The 20,841-nt window shown below is 42.3% G+C and overlaps 1 protein-coding gene across 3 annotated transcripts in view; it reads left to right on the top strand.

The window, feature by feature from the left end:
* Positions 1-1,256: 1,256 nt before the first annotated feature.
* Positions 1,257-20,841, top strand: part of nup50 (nucleoporin 50) — a 70,906-nt gene continuing 51,321 nt past the window's right edge. Inside the window, exons 1-2 of one of the 3 annotated variants that reach the window (XM_072552347.1) lie at positions 1,257-1,547; positions 17,583-17,661. In XM_072552347.1, coding sequence (XP_072408448.1) covers positions 17,593-17,661 — 69 coding nt within the window. In that variant the 5' untranslated portion in view covers positions 1,257-1,547; positions 17,583-17,592. Of the gene's footprint in view, positions 1,548-2,566; positions 2,588-17,582; positions 17,662-20,841 lie in introns of those variants that run through there. The other 2 variants (XM_072552346.1, XM_072552345.1) reach the window with 2 other exon arrangements.

Raw genomic sequence — 20,841 nt, 5'->3', positions numbered from 1 at the left:
ATGATAACCTGAAGGTCCGAGGTCAAATGTCCCAGACCGCTGAAGTGTTCTCTGACTGGGAATGGCCGAGCAGAGCCTGATAGCCAAGTTCGATGCCCATGGGGATGGTCTCAACCGGGGCCTTGGCTTCATGTCACACTAGAGGTGACCTCACTGCACTACACACACACAGACACTCTGACACACATACATTCCTACAGACCCATACATTCATGCACACCCTCTTTCACACACAAGCTCTCTCTCATATGCCCACATGTACACTCCCACACTCACACATACCATCTCACAGATTTATACCCCATTACACTTACACTCTCTCACAGACATTCATAACCCCTCCACCCACCCACCCACACATGCACACAAACATACAAGTTTGTAGGGGTGAATTTGTACTTGCAGAATTACATTACATTTTGCTCAAAAACTGCCTGAACCCATGCAATATTCTGTAAATCCGTTTTTAGATTAGAATCAATCTGAATATTGTGGCACAGTCTCACACAGGGCACCTCATACCTTAAGTGCATTATCTAAGCTGACGTGACACCCATTGTTAAAGTTCACTTGAGAATGTAACTTCAAAAAAGCTCTGCAATTTACATATGAAAGAACTGAAACCAACATGTTCATTCTAAAAGATGACACACTTAAACAATCTAGGTATTTTACAATATATAATTTCAGTTACATCACACTGTAAATCTTTGCTATAAATTTATATACTCTGATTTTATACTCCCCAACCACCTGACGAAGGAGCAGCGCTCCGAAAGCTAGTGTTTCCAATTAAACCTGTTGGACTATAACCTGGTGTTGCGTGATTTTTAAATTTTGTACACTCCCCCGTCCAACACCGACGTTCCCAAATCAGATTGATTAAAATAGCTATTTTTCCTTAGGAGATTAAACTGTACGCAACACTCCAGGTGTGGTCGCACCAAGGTTCTACAGAACTGCAGCAAGAATTACATGTGCCAGTTCCTATGTAACTTGGTTTAGAGATTCTATCCATTAAACTGAGCACAATTGCACATTCCCAGTGCTCATCAGTAGACTTCCAGTGGAGAGGTAAAAACAATGACTGCAGATGCTGAAAATCAAATACTGGATTAGTGGTGCTGGAAGAGCACAGCAGTTCAGGCTGCTCGTTGGATGCTGCCTGAACTGCTGTGCTCTTCCAGCACCACTAATCCAGTATTCCAGTGGAGAGGGTTGCCCTGAGTGCTGGTGTCACTGGTCCTGTGGAGGGAGCATGCGCACGGCCCACCCTCCGGCACAAAATGGCGGAACGGGCGCACAACTGAAAGCGCGAGAAGGGGCTGAGGGAAAGGAGTGGGGAGCCATACAATACAAGCATCCGGCATTAAATAGGGAAAATCAGATTATAACCTCCAAAAGGCCTTACCGGGACAGAGTGATCGCTGAGGGCAACATCACCTATCGCAGCCAGGTGAGCCGAGCTTCTCCTGCGTGCTCGCACTGAGATTCAAACGGGAGCCGTTGGTTTGCGCCGCTCCAGGGGCGAAAGAAAAATGTGGCGGGTATGTTGGATGAAATGCAGTCATGTAGGGGCGGCAGTGGGTTTATATTTTGGAGCTTGGCTTCTTTTGTGGATGCACATGCTGACGGGCATATTTTTGAATTAAAAAGGTAAACGACATTTCATCGCGGCCTGGCCTCGCTCTGAGGTTTTTTTTTCATGATCAGAGCCATTTCCCACGCCGTTTCCTCAGGGCCGTGAACCCGAGGAGGGTGCTGGACGGTTTGAATTAGGTGGCCGGTGGTGATTGAGCGGTGCTGGCCGCTCGGTTTTAAAACGCACATTCATCTTGTGGCAGCAGCGAGTGGAACAAACTTGCTTGATTGCAGTCCCGCCTTCAACGCAGGCCGCCTGTTGATTGGTCAGCTCCTTGTCAATCAAAGCCGGCTGCCAGATGTCATGTTAGGTTGCGCGTCTTGCCCTGGCCTCATCCCTGTTCACCCAGGTGGAGGGCGTCTGTTACACAACCCTCCCCCCCCCCCCCCTCAATGCGGGAGGCATTAAAATTATTGTTCAAACCCTTTCTTTTAATGCAGACAGACATTTTTTTTTCTTAAAATCAAAATGTTTTAAGTTAAATACCCTGCAGTCAATAAGGAAGTGATCTCCCGCCTGTCGGTATGTCCCAGGGAGTTCACCAGGTTCCTAGTGGTGGGGACAGAAAAACGTAACCTTGTTTGGCGATACAGAGAGGATTGATCCGAACACACGACTTTTCAGAGAATTTCACAGTGCCTGAGTTTATACATTGTCCAACACACCAAACCCGGAAGTTCGCAAATTTGATCTTTGAGTTATCAGAAAAGTATGGAGAGAGAGAGAGAGCAAGCTAACGCTTCGAGTCTAATGACTCTAACAAAGAGTCTGATGAAGAATCATCAGGACTCAACGTTAGCTTGCTCTCCTTCCATGGATGTTGCCCGACCTGCTGTGATCTCCAGCATTTTTGTTTTGTTTTCAGTACAGATTCCAGCATCTGCAGTAATGTGCTGGTATCAGAGTCGTATCTTCAAATCATCATGGAGTAAAATCGTCCATGATGTGAGTTTTGTGCTGCGCACGTATCCTAAATTATCTTCTTTCTCACTTCTGTTATTTAGTTGTGAAGTAATTTGGCGAGTTATTTTTATGGGAGGTTATTCCATTCTTTTCTAAGAACTTTCTTTACTGATATTTGAGCATTGCTAGTAGACAGGCAGGAGGCTGGAAGAACACAGCAAGCCAGGCAGTGTCAGGAGTTGGAGAAGACAACGTTTTGGGATTACCTTTCTTCAGTTTACACCACCTGATGCTGCCTGGCTTGCTGTGTTCTTCTGGCCTATTGCTTTTGTACTTTAGGTTCCAGAACCTGCAGTTTTTTGTCTCATATGTTCAAGTGTAGACTAATTAGTGAAACGGTGACCTCATTTTTTTTGTGTGTAGAACAAGTGTGGACAATTTTTCAGGTAAATGTTATCTGTAGCTGCCAGATATTTAGTATGCAGCTGTTAAGGTATTAGAGTTATAGAGATGTACAGCACGGAAACAGACCCTTTGGTCAAACAAGAACAATGCTGAAGCTACCATTTATAGAATCATACAGCATGGAAACAGACCCTTCAGTCTAACCCGTCCATGCCGACCAGATATCCTAACCTAATCTAGTTCCACTTGCCAGCACTTGGCCCATATCCCTCTGAACCCTTCCTATTCCTATACCCATCGAGATGCCTTTTTAAATGCTGTAATTATACCAGCTTCCACCGTCCCTCTGGCAGCTCATTCCATACATGCACCACCCTCTATATGAAAATGTTGCCCCTGAGGTCCCTTTTTAGGTTGTTCCCCTATGCCCTCTAGTTCTGGACTTCCCCACCCGAGGGAAAATACTTTGTCTATTTATCCTATCCATGCCCTCATGGTTTTATAAGCCTCTATAAGTCACCCCTCGGCCTCTGCTCCAGGGAAAATGGCCCCAGCCTATCCAAACTCTCCCTATAGCTCAAATTCTCACTGGTGGTATGGCTCACCTTTTTTTTTATTTGTGTTTAGGTTTCCTTGGGTTGGTAATTTCCTGTGGTGATGCCATTTCCTGTTCTTTTTCTCAGAGTGGTAAATGGGATCCAAGTCAATGTGTTTGTTGATAGAGTTCCAGTTGGGATGTCATGCTTCTAGGAATTCTCACACGGGTCTCTGTTTGGCCTATCCTAGGATGGATGTATTGTCCCAGTCGAAGTGGTGTCCTTCCTCATCTGTATGTAAAGATACTAGTGAGAGTGGGTCATGTCTTTTTGTGGCTAGTTGATGTTCATATATCTTGGTTGCTAGTTTTCTGCTTGTTTGTCCAATGCAGTGTTTGTTACAGTTCTTGCAAGATATTTTGTAAATGACATTAGTTTTACTTGTTGTCTGTATTGGTCCTTCAATCTTAACACAAATAAAAAGCAGACCATACCACCAGTGCTTCATCCGGAGGCTAACTGATGTTACCTATTGCAGTGATAAAATGTCTGAAACCAAACCTTCCAGCTCAGCAAGCAAACCTACATCCAGAACCTCCACCTGAGCTACAAATCTTCTCAAAATATGCTCCGCCAACCCTGGCAACATCCTTAGTAAATCTTTTTTTCAAACCCTTTCAAGTTTTTCAACATTCGTCCAATTGGAAGGAGACCAGAATTGCATGCAACTTTCCAAAAGTGGTCTAACTAATGGAGGCGCGGTAGTAGTTTGGCGCACCGACCTTTACACCGCTGAGGCTAAACGCCAGCTCGTGGACACCACCTCCTACTGCCCCCTTGATCATGACCCCACCTCTCACCACCAAACCATCATCTCCCAGACCATCCATAACCTCATCACCTCAGGGGATCTCCCATCCACCGCCTCCAACCTCATAGTCCCACAACCCCGCACCGCCCATTTCTACCTCCTGCCCAAAATCCACAAACCTGACTGCTCCGGCGACCCATTGTCTCAGCGTGCTCCTGCCCCACCGAACTCATCTCTGCATACCTCGACACGGTCCTGTCCCCCTTAGTCCAAGAACTCCCCGCCCACGTTCAGGACACCACCCAGGCCCTCCACCTCCTCCATGATTTTCGCTTCCCCGGTCCCCAATGCCTTATTTTCACCATGGACATCCAGTCCCTGTACACCTCCATCCCCCATCACGAAGGACTCAAAGCCCTCCGCTTCTTCCTTTCCCTCCGTACCAACCAGTACCCTTCCACTGACACCCTCCTTCGACTGACTGAACTGGTCCTCACCCCGAACAACTTCTCTTTCCAATCCTCCCACTTCCTCCAAACCAAAGGAGTAGCCATGGGCACCCGCATGGGCCCCAGCTATGCCTGCCTCTTCGTAGGATATGTGGAACAGTCCATCTTCCCCATCTACAATGGAACCACCCCCCCACCTTTTCCTCCACTACATCGATGACTGTATCGGCACTGCCTCATGCTCCCAAGAGGAGGTCGAACAGTTCATCCACTTTACCGACACCTTCCACCCCAACCTCAAATTCACCTGGACCGTCTCAGACTTCTCCCTCCCCTTCCTAGACCTTCCGATTTCTATCTCGGGCGACTGAATCAACACGGACTTTTACTATAAACTGACCGACTCCCACAGCTACCTAGACTACACCTCCTCCCACCCTGCCCCCTGTAAAAACGCCATCCCATATTCCCAATTCCTTCGTCTCCGCCGCATCTGCTCCCAGGAGGACCAGTTCCAATACCGTACAACCCAGATGGCCGCCTCCTTCAAAGACTGCAATTTCCCCCCAGACGTGATCGACGATGCCCTCCACCGCATCGCCTCCACTTTCCGCTCTTGAGCCCCGCCCCTCCAACCGCCACCAGGACAGAACCCCACTGGTCGTCACCTACCACCCCACCAACCTCTATATACAGCTTATCATCCGTCGTCATTTCCGCCACCACCAGGGATATATTTCCCTCCCCTCCCCTATCAGCGTTCCAAAAAGACCACTCCTTCCGTGACTCCCTCGTCAGGTCCACACCCCCCACCAACCCAACCTCCACTCCCGGCACCTTCCCCTGCAATCCGCAAGAAATGCAAAACTTGCGGCCACACCTCCCCCTTACTTCCCTCCAAGGCCCCAAGGGATCCTTCCATATCCGCCACAAATTCACCTGCACCTTCACACACATCATTATTTGCATCCACTGCACCCGATGTGGCCTCCTCTATATTGGGGAGACAGGCCGTCCACTTGCGGAACGTTTCAGAGAACACCTGGGACACCCGGACCAACCGGCCCGTGGCTCAACACTTCAACTCCCCCCTCCCACTCCACATGCAGGTCCTTGGACTCCTCCATCACCAGACCATAGCAACACGACGGTTGGAGGAAGAACGCCTCATCTTCTGCCTAGGAACCCTCCAACCACAAGGGATGAACTCGGATTTCTCCAATTTCCTCATCTCCCCCACCCCCCCCCCCCCAAAACCTTGTCTCAGTCAAATCCCTCGAACTCAGCACCACCTTCCTAATCTGCAATCTTCTTCCTGACCTCCGCCCTCACCCCCACTCCGGCCTATCACCCTCACCTTGACCTCCTTCCACCTATCGCATTTCCAGCGCCCCTCCTCCCTACCTTATATCTTAGCCTGCTGGACACACTTTCCTCATTCCTGAAGAAGGGCTCATGCCCGAAACGTCGATTCTCCTGCTCCTTGGATGCTGCCTGACCTGCTGCGCTTTTCCAGCAACACATTTTCAGCTCTGATCTCCAGCATCTGCAGTCCTCACCTTCTCCTAATGTCCTGTACAGCCTCAACATGACCTTCCAATATCTAAACTCAATGCTCAGACCAAGAAAGGAAAGCATACTAATGCTTTTTTCATCCCATCTACTTATGACTCTACTTCCAAGGAGCTATGAACCTGCACGCCAAGGTCTCTTTGTTCAGCAGCACTCCCCAAGACCTTACCATTCAATGTATAAGTTCTGCTCTGATTTGCTTTTCCAAAATGCAGTTCCTCTCATTTTATCTAAATTAACTTCTATCTGCCACTCCTTAGCCCATTGGTCCATCTGATCAAGATTCTGTTGTACTCCTGAGGTAACCTTCTTTGTTGACCACTACACCTCCAATTTTTTGGTGTCATCTGTAAACTTACTAACTATACCTCCTATGCTCACATCCAAATCATTTATATACATGAAGAAAAGTAGTGGACACAGCACCGATCCTTGCAGCACTCCACTGGTCAAAGGCCTCTGGTCTGAAAAGCAACCCTCCGTACCACCCTTTTGTCTTCTACCTTCAAGCCAGTTCTGTATCCCGATGGCTAGTTCTACCTGTATTTCATGAGATCTAATTTTGCTAGCCAGTCTCCCATTAGGAACCTTGTCAAATGTCTTACTGAAGTCCATGCGGATCATGTTCACTGCTCTGCCCTCATCAATTCTCTTTTTGAGGTTTGTGAAGAAACCTCAATCAATATTCTTGTGTGTGTGATGTTGGAAATGCAGAAGCTTTTTGATGGTTTCCTTCCTGCTGTAGACTTTGTTTGTTTGTTTAACTTATTGAAGTATAATATTTGCAAGGTCAGGGTGAATTGCATTGGAGAGCAGTGTAAGCTTATTCGCTTATCTTTGCAATCTAGGTGGTTTTAGTTCAGTGTTTTATGTAACTGAATGTTCTGACGTAATTATTAAAGTCAAATCATACTGCTTGGCTCTGAATGATTCCCAGCTTGTTTACAAGGTGGGCTTAATAGGGGTCTCAGACTGTTGCTGTTAGCCAGTTTGGAACATACCAAGCCTTGTATGTAGCAATCTAGAGTCTTTATTGTCTTTGTCTTTGGTTAGATTTCTCTCTTTTTAAAAAATTGCAAGGATTTTGTTTGTGTTACTCACAGCACTTGGTTCATTTGGTGTATTGACCTCACTGAGGGAGGACACAAAGGAGCAGGTTTATTTGATGGGTGCAAGGTTGACAACCCACTGTTGCCTGCACCTTTTTATTGCATGTATAATATGGCATTTTGAGATACCTGTAAATTGTTTATTTAATATCGAAGTCATTCTGCCGCTGTATTTGGTCTTCCAGTCCACGCTGGAATGGTGCATGAAGCAGTCATCTGTACACAGCCTGACGTTTGGAGTTGAGACGACTGTTCTATCCTATGCTGTTCGTGTAGACCAGAGCGGCAGTTCCCATGGTGCTATGCAGTGTAATTGATATTGAATTTAATATTTTCCCATCATGTTGAATTTTCTTCATTAACCAAATTTCTATTCACTCGCGATGTTCACTTCTTATTCTGTAACTGGTTGGCTTTGACTGGTAGGATATTACATGAAGCCATTAAGAACTCCCTAATGTACTAGTTTTCGATTGGCTTATTGTTCTCTGGTAGAACTGTGTTCGATTTAAGAAAAACGGTGATCAATTGGCCTCCTTCTGAATTTGATTTGTGTTTACATCAATCTTATTTTAATTTAGATTATATTTAACATTTTGGCAAATGAATGTGAAAAGGCATTATTGTACATCAACTGTTATGGATATAGATGGTTGTCATTTGGAATAATTGAGTAACGCAAGTAATGTTACTGCCTTCAGTTACCTCCTTCTTAAAGTTCACATTTTAATAGTTGATTTTCAGACTGAAGGATGATATACGGCAGTATTCCCCAGATGTCATTGCCTTTCTTCACGTATTTAAATAACGAAACCAGGCGCAATTTTATTTTCACAGTACTTCGAGGTTTTGAGTAGGAATGTAGTCATAGACAAGGACATTCACAGGCTCATGAAAAGGGTAGACAGGTAGCAAATGAAATTTTAATGTAGAGATATATGAAGTGATGCGTTCTGGTAGGAAGGATAAGGAGGCAATGGATGAAAGAGCCGTGGGTTTGGGTGACAAATGTACAGAAATTATTGATGCTGACAGGGCTAGTTGAGACAATGCTAAATAAAGCATGCAGAATCCTGGATTTTGTGTAGAGGCATAGAGTAGGAAAACAAGTTATAATGAATTTGTATAATACACTGGCTTAGTAAGTAATTTTAGTGCATACCATTTGGAAAGGTTAGTGAAGTATTTAGGAAGATGCAAGAAAGATTTAAAGTACTGTTTCTTGAGATGAGGGATATAGTTATTGTTGAAGCAGAAGTTGTTCTGTTTTGAGAATAACATTTTAGAGCAGCTCAGGATCATGAGCTGTCACCCAAAGCAGGTCTAAGGAAATAGTTCCCTTTGCAGGAAGGGCTGAGAATTTTGACAATAAATTTGAGGTGTTTGGTAAAAGACAGCTTGAAAGAATATTTATTTCCTTTTTCATACAATTTAGTAGGATCTGAAATGCATTGCTGTGGGGGTGGTGGCAGCAGATTACATCATAATTTTCAAAAGTGAATGAGAAAAGCACCTGAGGATGAAAAAATATGCAAGGTTACCAGGAATTGATAGTTGACTGGGACCAGCTGTCTCATTGTTACAGTGAGAGAACATGACAGATGAGGCAAATAGCTGCCCTCTATCCTGTAAATGCTTTATGATTTGATGAAGTAACGCTCTTCCTTGCTGACAGTTACAGCTAGACAGTCACACAGTGCAGGAAAGACCATGCAACATAGAAACAATTAGAGCCTTGTGGCTTGAATTGCTACCTTGTGTTGTAAATACATTTATGTGCAATATTCACAAATTGAGTTTATAAAGAGGGGATAGCATGGATAAGCAAAAGCTGCTTCCCTTGTTGGAGAAGTCTGTAACCATAGCATATCGATTTTAGTTGATAGAAAGGTTACAGGAAAGTTGAGGAAATATTTGTGGATCTGGAACTCGGTGCCTGAAAGGGATTGGCAAGAACCTATATTTAATAGCAAAATATACATGGAACATTGCAGTGCAGTACAGGTCCTTTGGCTCTATTTGTTGCACTGCCCTGTGAAACCAATCTGAACTCCATCTAACCATTCCATTCTCGTCCATATGCCTATCTAATGACCACTTAAATGCGCATAAGATTGGCAAGTCTACAACTGTTGCAGGCAGGGCGTTCCATGCCCCTACTACTCTCCGACATCTGATATCTGTCCTGTATCTATCTCCCCTCAATTTGAAGCTATGCCCCCTCATGTTAGCCATCACCATCCTAGAAAATAAGCTCTCGCTGTCCACCTGATCTAACCTTCTGATTATCTTGTGTGTCTCAATAACATCACCTCTCAACCTTCTTCTCTCTCTCAAAAACCATCTCCAGTCCCTCAACCTTTCCTCGTATGACCTTCCCTCCATACCCAGGCAACATCCTAGTAAATCTCCTCTGAACCCTTTCCAAAGCTTCCACATCCTTCCGATAATGCGGTGACCAGAACTGCACACAATAGTCCAAGTGCAGCCACACCAGAGTTTTGTGCAGGTGCAGCATGACCTCATTGTTCCAAAAATTGATCCCTCTACCAATAAAAGCTAACACACTGTATGCCTTCTTAACAGCCCTATCAACCTGGGTGGCAACTTTGAGGGATCTATATACATGGGCACCGAGATCTCTCTGCTCATCTATACTACCAAGAATCTTACTATTTGCCCAGTACTCTGCATTTCTGTTACTCCTTCCAAAGTGAATCCCCTCACTTTTCTGCATCAAACTCTCATTTGCCACCTCTCAGCCCAGCTCTGCAGCTTATATGTATTAGCATTAGAAGAATTAGAATCCCATCAGTTTTGGGCCATCCCTTTTGGCCCAACAAGTCCACACTGACCCTCTGAAGAGTATCTTACCCAGACCGATTCCCTATCCTACATGTTTATCCTGACTAATGCACCTAACCTATACATTCTTGAATACTATGGGCAATTTAGCATTGCCAATTCACCTAACCTACACATCTTTTGGATTGTGGGAGGAAACCAAAAGAAACCCATGCAGACATGGGGAGAATGTGCAAATTCCATACAGACAGTTGTCTGAGGCTGGAATTGAACATGGATCCCGGGGGCTGTGTGGCAGCAGTGCTCACCACTGAGCCACCGTACCACCTCCCATCTATATCCCTCTGTAACCTATAACCTCCTTTGGCAGTAACCACAACTGTACTGACCTTAAGTATCATCCACAAATTTACTAACCCATCCTTCTACAACCTCATCCAAAACAGATCCTTGCAGTACCCTGCTAGTAACTGAATGCTAGGATAAACATTTTCCATCAACCACCACCCTCTTGTCGTCTTTCAGCTCACCAATCTCTGATCCAAACCGCTAAATCACCCTCAATCCCATGCCTCCGTATTTTGTGAAGTAGCCTCCATGGGGAATTTTATCAAACGCCTTACTGAAATCCATACACACCACACCAACTGCTTTACCCTCATCCACCTGTTTGGTCACCTTCTCAAAGAACTCAATAAGGTTTGTGAGGCACATCTACCTTTCACAAAACTGTGCTGACTATCCCTAATCAATGTATTCCTATCGAGATGATTATAAATCTTATTGCTTATAACCTTTTCCAACACTTTACCCATGACTGGTCTGTAATTACCAGGGCTGTCTCTACTTCCTTTCTTGAACTAGGGAACAACATTTGCTATCCTCCAGTCTTCTGGCATTCATGTTGTAGACAATGATGACACAAAGATTAAATCCAAAAGCTTGGCAATCTCCTCCCTGGCTTCCCAGAGAATTCTAGGATAAATCCCATTCGGCCCAGGGGATTTATCTATTTTCACACTTTCCAGAATTTCTAACACTTCCTCCTTATGAATCTCAACCCTATCTACTCGACAACATTATCATTTTCTTGTGTGAACATGGATGAAAAATATTCATTTAGTGCTTCCCCTATCTCTTCTGAGTCCATGCACAACTTTCCACTACTGTCCTTGCTTGGCCCTAATCTTACTCTAGTCATTCTCTTATCCCTTGTATACCTATAGAAAGCTTGAAGGTTTTCCCAATCCTATCTGCCAACAACCTTTCATGTCCACTCCTCGCTCATGTTCGCTCTTTCTTTAGGTCTTTCATGGCAACCTTGTAACTCGCAATTACCCTAACTGAGTCTTTACATCCCATACTAACATAAGTCTTCTTCCTCCTCTTGATAAGAGATTCAGCTTCCTTAGTAAACCACGGCTCCTGCACTCAACCACTTCCTCCCTGTCTGACAGTTGCATACTTATCAAGGACATGTAGTAGCTGTTCCTGGAATAAGTTCCACATTTCTATTGTGCCCACCCCTGCAGTTTTCTTCCCCATCCTTAAATCTTGTCTCATCGCATCGCAATTGCCTTTCCCCCAACTGTAGCTCTTCCCCTCCAGTGTATACCTATCCCTTTCATTCGTTAAAGTAAACATAACCATATTGTGGTCACTATCACCAAAGTGCTCACCTACCTCCAATCTAACACCTGGCCGGGTTCATTACCTAGTATCAAATCTAATGTGGCCTTGCCCCTTGTTGGCCTGTCTGTATACTGTGTCAGAAAACCCTCCTGCACACACTGGACAAAAACTGACCCATCTAAAGTACTTGGACAATGGTATTCCCAGTCAATATTGAAGACCCCCATAACAACTCCTACAGAGAATCATCTTTGCTATCCTTTTCCTCTAAATCTCTCGATCTATTCGGAGGCCAATAGAAAACTCCCAACAGGGTGACCTTTCCTTTCCTGTTTCTAATGTCAGCCTGTACTACCTCAGTTGATGAGTCCTCAAAAGACCTTTCTGCAGCCATAATGCTGTCTTTAACTAACGATACCACCTTCTCCTCCTCCTCCTCCTCCTCCTCTTCTTCGCGCCCCCCCCCCCCCCCCCCACCGAAAAAAAACACCATCTTCTCCTTTCTTACTGAAAAATCTGAATCCTGGAACATGCAACAACCATTCCTGTCCCTGCTCTACCCATGTCTCTGAAATGGCCACAACACTGCATTCCCAGGTACAGATCAGAGGGGGACTAACTTGCCTGTGGCAGTCAAATGTGCTCTGAGATTGCTGTTTCTTTCATTTCATCTTTGAAATAAAATTTTTATTATTTATGCATGGGATTGTTGGCCAGTCCACCATTTATCACCTATCCCTAATTACTCATGCGGTAGTTCAGAGTCAGCCACATGGCTGTGGGTCTCGAGCTGCATGTAGGATACAGGCAGGTAAGGGTGCCAGATGCCCTTCCCTACAGGGCAGTTGTGAACCAGGTGGATTTTAATGATAGTCAGTGGTTACATTGTTACAATTAGGCTCACTTTTAATTTTGGATTTCTTGAATTTGGATTTCACTATTTGCTATGGTGGGATTTGAACCTATTTCCCCAGAAAATGTCTTTTTAGTTTATTTCGGAAGTTTAAAAGTTGAATGCTTGTAAATTTTTTTTTCCCCTTGAGAAGTTTATGATGCACTTTAGAATAAGTAAATAGGATAGAATGAATTTAAGCTGCTCCACTGTCTTGCATTGTAACTAAAGCACATGCAGTTGTTACAGCAAATAATGTTCTCTCTTTGTGCAGCAATTGTAAATTAAAAGTACCCAATTATGGCAGGGTATGCAAGCAATGCTAGTGTTGTTCACTGGCAACCTGATGCCGTGATTAAGTAATTTGCGTGAAGCATACTTAAAATAGTGCTGTTCTTTGTAAAAGATAGTAATTTATGGTTTTTAAACAAAATGTACAGAGTTTTTCAGAATTTATATTGATGTATTCTAGCTTTTGAATTATTGCAGCGCCAGTATGTAAAGAATAATGCTTATCAAATGATTGTGATGCAACAATCTATTTTTAAGAATGATGTCATAAACTGCAAGAACCAATCCTGTGTGGTTAATAAAGTTACCTGAACTTCAGATTTAACTGGGCTTGTTTTGTTTTTCAAGCTTGCTTTTTCCTCCAAGCTGGTTCAAAGCACTAATTGCCATATAAATGAGAATCATTGGAACAACTTCTTCCATAATGAACACTCTTGGCAAATCTCTGGGTGAAAGATAAGAACCCAACTGATGGAATGGGATCCCCTTTGAGAGGCACTCATCTATAAAACGAAGGTTATTCATTGAATTTAATTTCTCACAATTAAATTCATTCTTCCATATGTGTAAATCAGGAGAAGTGAATCATATGCCTGGAAGGCCCATCTTTTGTGTAAGGGGATTTATAAAGGTAAGTATTATTTTTATCCTCTGAACTGGATTCCCCACATTTTATTAGTTCTCTTTCTTCAAATTGTGTTGGGCTTAAAATATGGTGAGTCCTATTTCTAATGACTTTATAATAGTAATTCGCATTACAGGGTCACATTAGCTTTTGTGATTCTGCATTTTGCCTTATGGATGAATTGGTTGACGCATTGTTTAAACATTTTTGTGTTTGTAATCAAAGATAAAATCCAGCAAATTTTGATGGAATGAAAATCATCTTTTTGATATAAGCATCTTGCAAAACGTTTATTTGGTAATGCATTTTTAAATGGTTTTTAGTCCAGCTCTTCCCTAACTGCACATTGCCTCCCTTAGGAGGATGGGGTCAGGTTTCCTTGAGTGCATGGAATTGATGGTCTCAGCAACTGTGTTTTTACATAATCTGTTGAATGTAATGATGTACCTTTTTTGAGAAGCTTTATTTGGGATGGTGGGGAGAAAACTGACATTAAGCCCCAAGGGTTAATGTCTGGGGGAAGGTTCTATCTTTCCACCATAGGTTTTGAGGAACATTTAGGCAAAAGTGAGTACTGCAGATGCTGGAGATTAGAGACAGGAGTGTGGTGCTGGAAAAGCACAGCCAGTCAGACAACATTCGAGGAGCAGGAAAATCGGCATTTTGGGCAAAAGCCCTTCATCTGGAACATCTGTGGTTCTCCTTTTCAATTTATAGAAGGTGGATAGGGAATTCCAGGCTGAAGGCCATGGCTGAAAATGACGGTAGTAGGCATTTGGTTGGTGGAGGGGGGTGCACACAACTAAAATCTGAGAACAAAGACAAAAATTTTTAAATATTTTAACTGGGGGAAGGTTCTATCTTCCCACCGTAAACTCTATCAAATCACAGTTCTTCTCACAACCAATACCATAGTAAACTGATCATTTGGCCATTCATTGTTGGCCTTGTGTGCAAGCATTACCATTTTGCGGTCTTAGTATGAGAGCAGTGTGTGATGGGTGCCAGGCGTAGTGCAAGAATGAACTCAAGTTAATTATTAGTGAAGAAATCTCTATATTAACGTGAGGTTCACTGTTAAAATAAATACTAATTTTGTTAATTATTGCCATCTCAGCTCTTCCATTGAAAGTGCTATTATTTAAGAATCGATATGTCTTAAAGTCCCTGGACTTGAGTTTAAAATCTCAGCTAGCCATTGTGTAAAACATAAAGCATATTGTCTTGGAGATGCTATCTTTAGAATATCTGCCCTGTTTGCCATGTGACTGTCTGAAAGATCTATTTGACACTGGTAGGATAACAGTGCATTCTCCAGTGCCCTGATCAATATTCTTCTCACAACCAATACCACAGTAAACTGATCATTTTGCCATTCATTGTTGGCCTTGTGTGGGAATAAATTAGCTTTTTGCTTAGATAAGCATTTACAGTTCAAAAGTATTGCATTAGCTATATAATATTTATTACATAGATGCATTGCTATCCTACCCTTTCCCAATTCTTTTTTCTTGCTGCTGTCACTCCCAACTTTTACTGTTCTTGTCCACATTAACACTAGCATGGATAAGAAAAGGAATAGTTATCTGCCACAAGCTGCATCACATCTTGCATCTTTGACCTGATGTATGAAATCCTCCATTCTTCTTGATCATTTCAGGTTCTATCTTTTCCCACCATAAACTCTATCAAATCACAGTTCTTTAGACTCCAGCCTATCCCAGAGATAGTGATAGCAAATGAGCAAGTTTTGGTTTTGAAATATAATTTTGTTCATGGAGGTGAACATATCAACTTAATTTGCACACCATAATGTTCCAGAATCAGAAGGGAATCTTTTAAATAACTTCAATTGAGAAAACACCCATTTCTATTAGTACTTATATATTAGATATAATACTTCTGGAGTAGAAATGAACTTGTAACTTTCTGACATAAATCAAAGTTTAATTTATTGTTTCTGAGGTAGATCCTAATTAAAACTTCAGGAAGTAAAAGGGCAGCAACAGACAAAACTCAAAAGATAATTGACCCTTGCAGTTTCCAAGAAACTGTAAACAAATTGAGATTTGGAAATCAAAACACTGGAAAACTGAGCCTGTTAAAAGATATAAAGGGACATAGTCGTAGATGTATTCAGCATGGGCGTGGACCCTTCATTCCAATGCGTCTATGTCGACCAGCTATTCTAAATTTGTCTGGTCCTGTTTACCAGCATTTGGCCCATATCCCTCCTAAACCCTTCCTATTCATATCCCCATCCAATTGCCTTTTAAATGTTGTTGTTGTTGTAATTCTGCCAGCCTCCATACTTCCTCTGGCAGCTCATTCCATACACACACTATCCTCTGTGTGGAAAAAGTTACCTCTTGGGTCCCCTTTACATCTTTTCCCTCTCACTCTAAACCTATGCCCTCTAGTTTTGGACTCCCTAATACTGGGAAGAAGACCTTTTGTCTGTTTACTCTATCCATTCCCTTCATGATTTTTATGAACCTCTGTAAAGTTCAGCCCCTTCCAAGAGCCCAAACCTTCCAACCCTGGCAATATACTTGTAGATCTGGATGTAGGTTTGATCGCTGAGCTGGAGGGTTCTTTTTCAGATGTTTCATTACCATACTAGGTGACATCTTCAGTGAGCCTCTGGACGAAGCCACTTAAATCTTTCCTGAACCCTTTCAAGCTTCACAATGTCCTTCCTATAGCAGGGAGACCAGAATTGCACAATGTATTCCAAAAATGGCCTAACCAATGTACTATACAGCTGCAGCATGACCTCTCAACTTCTCGATGCACTGACCAATAAAGGCAAGCATTCCAAACCCCACCTTCACTATCCTATCGACCTGTGACTCTGCTTTCAAGGAACTGTGAACCTGCACTCCGAGGTCCCTTTGTTCAGCAACACTGTCTAGGACCTTACCATTGAGTGTATAAGTATGCTCTGATTTGACTTTCCAAAATGCAGCACCTCACATGTATTTAAATTAAACTGCACCTGGCACTCCTTAGCCCATTGACCCATCTGATCAAGATCCCATTGTACCCTGAAGTAACCTTCTTCACTGTCCACTACACCTCCAATTTTGGTGTCATCTGCAAACTTACTTACCATACTTCCTATGTTCATATCCAAATCGTTTATATAAATGACAAAGCAGTGGACCCAGCACCGATCCTTATGGTAACTGATGGTCACAGGCCTCAAGTTTGAAAAGCAACCCTCCACCACCATCCTCTGTCTCCTATCTTCGAGCCAGTTGTTTATCCAAATAGCTAATTCGTCCTTTATTCCATGTACTCTAATCATGTATCTATTCAAGCTGTGCAGTAGCAGTTGATGAATTCAGTGCAGTGCAAGCAAGCTCAATAAGGTGATAGTGACAAGAGGTTAGATTCAGAAGCTAAGAATAAGTTGGAGCAGCCTTTGTGTTTCTCAAACATTAATAGGTCTACATCATCCAAGACTGAGTTAACTGTTTTCTACAGATTGTTTCAGTGGAACTCTGGTTAGGATTAGCTTCTGGAAAAATATGTGCTGAAATTCCTTGAGGAAGACAGTTTGTGACTTTGTGTGTGTACTATCTAAGTTGCAATTTATAGTTTATATTGAGCTATAATTTACCTGTTTATCCTATACACTAACATGCAGAATTAATATTCAGTGTTGGTTTTGTTGATTTCTGCATATTTCTGTTTGAAATAATGGAACCTTGTGGCTTCATTCTTTTAGTAAAGAACTGGAATCTTGTATTTTAAAAGTTGCTGGTCTCTACTGAGACTGTAACAATATGAATTGTGTTTTTGTCTCCGCTTTTGTCAATGACAAAAGCAAATAGTTTTATTTTTGTTGAATTTGGACCAGTAATCCAACTAAATGGTAAGGTTATTCTTTTTCAATTTTTTTTAGTAACACCAAAATGGCAAAGAGGACTGCAGACAAGGAACTAACTGACCGAAATTGGGATCAGGAAGAAGAATCTGAAGAGGTTTGTACCGTTTCTGTGAATGATGAATGCTACCAAATTGGCATATTAGTGTATATGGTTTTCCGGATTAGGGGATGGGTTGAAGACAATTTTACATCTTGTTTAAGGAATTAATCTATTCAATTTGATTTAGGGCAAGCATCAACTATCAGAAAGCTACTTGGATGGAGAGAATGAAAGTGAATGGGGATGTTTTAATCTGTTTTGCAAATAAACATCTCATACTTATTCAACATTGGAGTATATAGTATGTCAAATGAATACTTTTATTTTCACTTTGATGTTGGGATAGAGTAGAATCCCTACAGTATAGAAAAAGGCCAAATGAGTGTGCACCGATCTGCCAAGGAATATCCCACCCATACCTAGTACTGCAGCTGTGCAAGAAGGCAGCTCCACCACCAACTTCTCAAGGCTAACTAGGGACTGAATAAATATGAAGTCCCTATCTCCCAAGTGAACTTTTAGTGAACTTTTGAAAATTTTAAAAAAATCTTTATTTGAGGTATTTGGTGGAAGTTTAGAGCAGAGACGTCTTTAACTATATTTTGAAATGGTATGCAACCTATCATGTTAAAGCAGTGGGACTGTTGGAACATACCAGCTGCAAGTAACAACATATTTCATGTGACCATAACAGTAGAGGCTGCTTTAAGCTTATGTGAAGTAGAAGTCTGAAGTTGAACAGAACCAGACTGTAGTTTAATGTTAGGTTTGATACTTGAGTGAAATATTGGAAATACACAGCAAGTCAGAAAGTATCTGTAGAGAGAGAAACTTAGCTAATGTTTGAAGTCAATGTTTTGATGAAATGGCAGGTGACCATGTCTAATTTAAAAAGTAATTGACTCAATCTTGGCTCAGTTTCTCTTTTTATTGATGCTATCTGTGCTATTCAGTAGTTTCAGCATTATTTTGCGGGGTTTCTTTGTCAAGATGTGTACAGAATTGAGGGACATAGGTTATATTGGAATTCAGATCATTCCATTATAACTCGCGTTTCGTTAATGCAAATTTGTTGTAGTGCGATTGACACACTGGGGACATTGTTTCTAAAGCGTGAACTTTTGGCTGTAACGCAATTACATTGTCAACACTTTAAGCACTGTTCCTAAAGAGCAATTTTTCTATAATGTGGGGTTACACAAGAAGGCAACCAGTGTTATGGAGGAACTACCTGTAATCTCTTCCCTTGGTAGAAGGATCAATAACCTGGTGGCATAGATTTAAGATAAAGGGCAGGTGATTTAGAGGGGATTTGAGCAAGATATATTTATCATTCAGAAGGTGGTAGGTATCTGGAACCTGCTGCCTGAGTGTGTGCTAGAAGTAAGAATCATTACAACATTTTCAAGTATTTTTCGATTATCACTTGAAATGACACAGCATACACAGCTATGTGCTGGAAGATGGGACTAGGGTAAATAGGTGCTTGAAGACTGGTATGGTCACAGTAGCTTGAAGAACTTCTCTCAATGCTGTGAGACCCTGTGGTAAGCCCAATTTTACGATTCCTGTCACTACAGTAAATATAACATTGTAGAAAACTCCTCATTATTCACTTTTTTAAAAAGCTGTGCTTGACTGGATGCTCCATTTTTATTCTGCATTGTTGCTGGATTTGCTTTTCATGCTGTTCCATTTGGTAACTTAAGTTGTTCACTGGGCTAAAGTGATTCAGGTCCAGTAGGTTCTTCAGGCTATCAACCTGAAATACTGCACTAATTTCATATCCAAGGTGGATCCATTTATTCCTCCTCCATGCAGCCTTAATTCATTTCTCCCAGCCATATTCAATTCTCAGGAAGTTCTAGAGTGCACCAAAAGTACAATAGTCTCAGCTCAGGTTGGGCAAAGCTGTATAGCTACAATGTTGCACAACATCCAGAAGAGAAAAATCCTGAACTAACCTATAAATATCCTGGTTCCTTTTTTTTTAACGTGTTGGTGTGCTGGCATGAGTTGGTGGCAGATCATACTGTGGTTATTGTATTGTGGTGGTGTTTTCCTTTCATTTTTATGTTTATTTGCAAGGCTAAGGCAGGGTAAAGGCTGGAATATGGAAGAGCTCGCATTTAATCAGCAGGACCCACTAATTTGTGTTGCTCTCTCTCTGCTGTATGTGTTTTTGGTGGTGATCTAAGCACATGCACGCCAAAACCTTTAAGCAAAATGGTATTTTACATACTTTTCTTGCCAGTATCCTGGACTACATTTGGCAAAAAGAAGGTACCACTGACCCAATTTGGACATCCCCCAACTTTTTTAAAACCTACCTTCCTTCTGATTTGAATAATTGTGTTTTTTGGCTTATAATACAGGCAATGGCACATCCAATCTCCTTGCAGCACGATCTCAAGGCAACAATTTAATCATGACCTGATCTATTATAGCTTAGAATCATAGAATCTCTGCACTGCAGAAGTGGGTCATTTTGGCTTAGAGTCCATACTAACCTTTTTTGAAGAGCATCCCACCCAGACTAACACCCCTGCTCCCACCTCCTATCACAACCCTATATTTCCCATGGCCTATCCCCCTAACCTAACATTTTTGGACTATGGGTGGAAACTGGAGCACCCACAAACCCATGCAGACACTGAGAGAATGTGCGAACTCCACACAGTCACCCAAGGCTGGAATTAAACATGGATCCCTGGTGTGGTGAGGCAGCAATGCTGACACTGATTCACTGTGCCACCCCCAACTTGTGAGATAAATATTTGGTCAGGTTAAAAGCAGTATGGATAAGAAATTAGCTAAAGGATAGCAAACAGTTGCAGTGACTAACTTTTTTTTTGTGTTGAAGGTATATAGTAGGGTTCTTCAGAGGTCAATTATGAAGAGCACTGCTTTGCATGATAAGTTGAACTCTGGATGTGCAAGGCACAACCTCAAAAAGTTTGCAGGGGACAACAACCAGGAAGTAGTATAAATAAATAACTTAGGGACTTGTACATTTAGATCCCCAAGTTTGCAAGGTACATTTGAAGCATGTGGATTAATTTGGGCATACAGATTTGAGCTTCAAAAGGCAAGGTGCAAAAACAAGAAAGCTATGATTGACTTCTATTAAACCCTGGGCTAGCCTCAGCGGGAGCATTTTTACTTTATTTTTTCATACGCTCTGAGTATTGCCTAACCTTGAGAAGGAAATAGCAAGTCATTACCTAGAACTGC

This window comes from Chiloscyllium punctatum, chromosome 32, assembly GCF_047496795.1.
Source record: "Chiloscyllium punctatum isolate Juve2018m chromosome 32, sChiPun1.3, whole genome shotgun sequence".
In the NCBI taxonomy this organism is placed as follows: Eukaryota; Metazoa; Chordata; class Chondrichthyes; order Orectolobiformes; family Hemiscylliidae; genus Chiloscyllium; species Chiloscyllium punctatum.
This window is presented reverse-complemented; position numbering and strand designations above follow the sequence as displayed.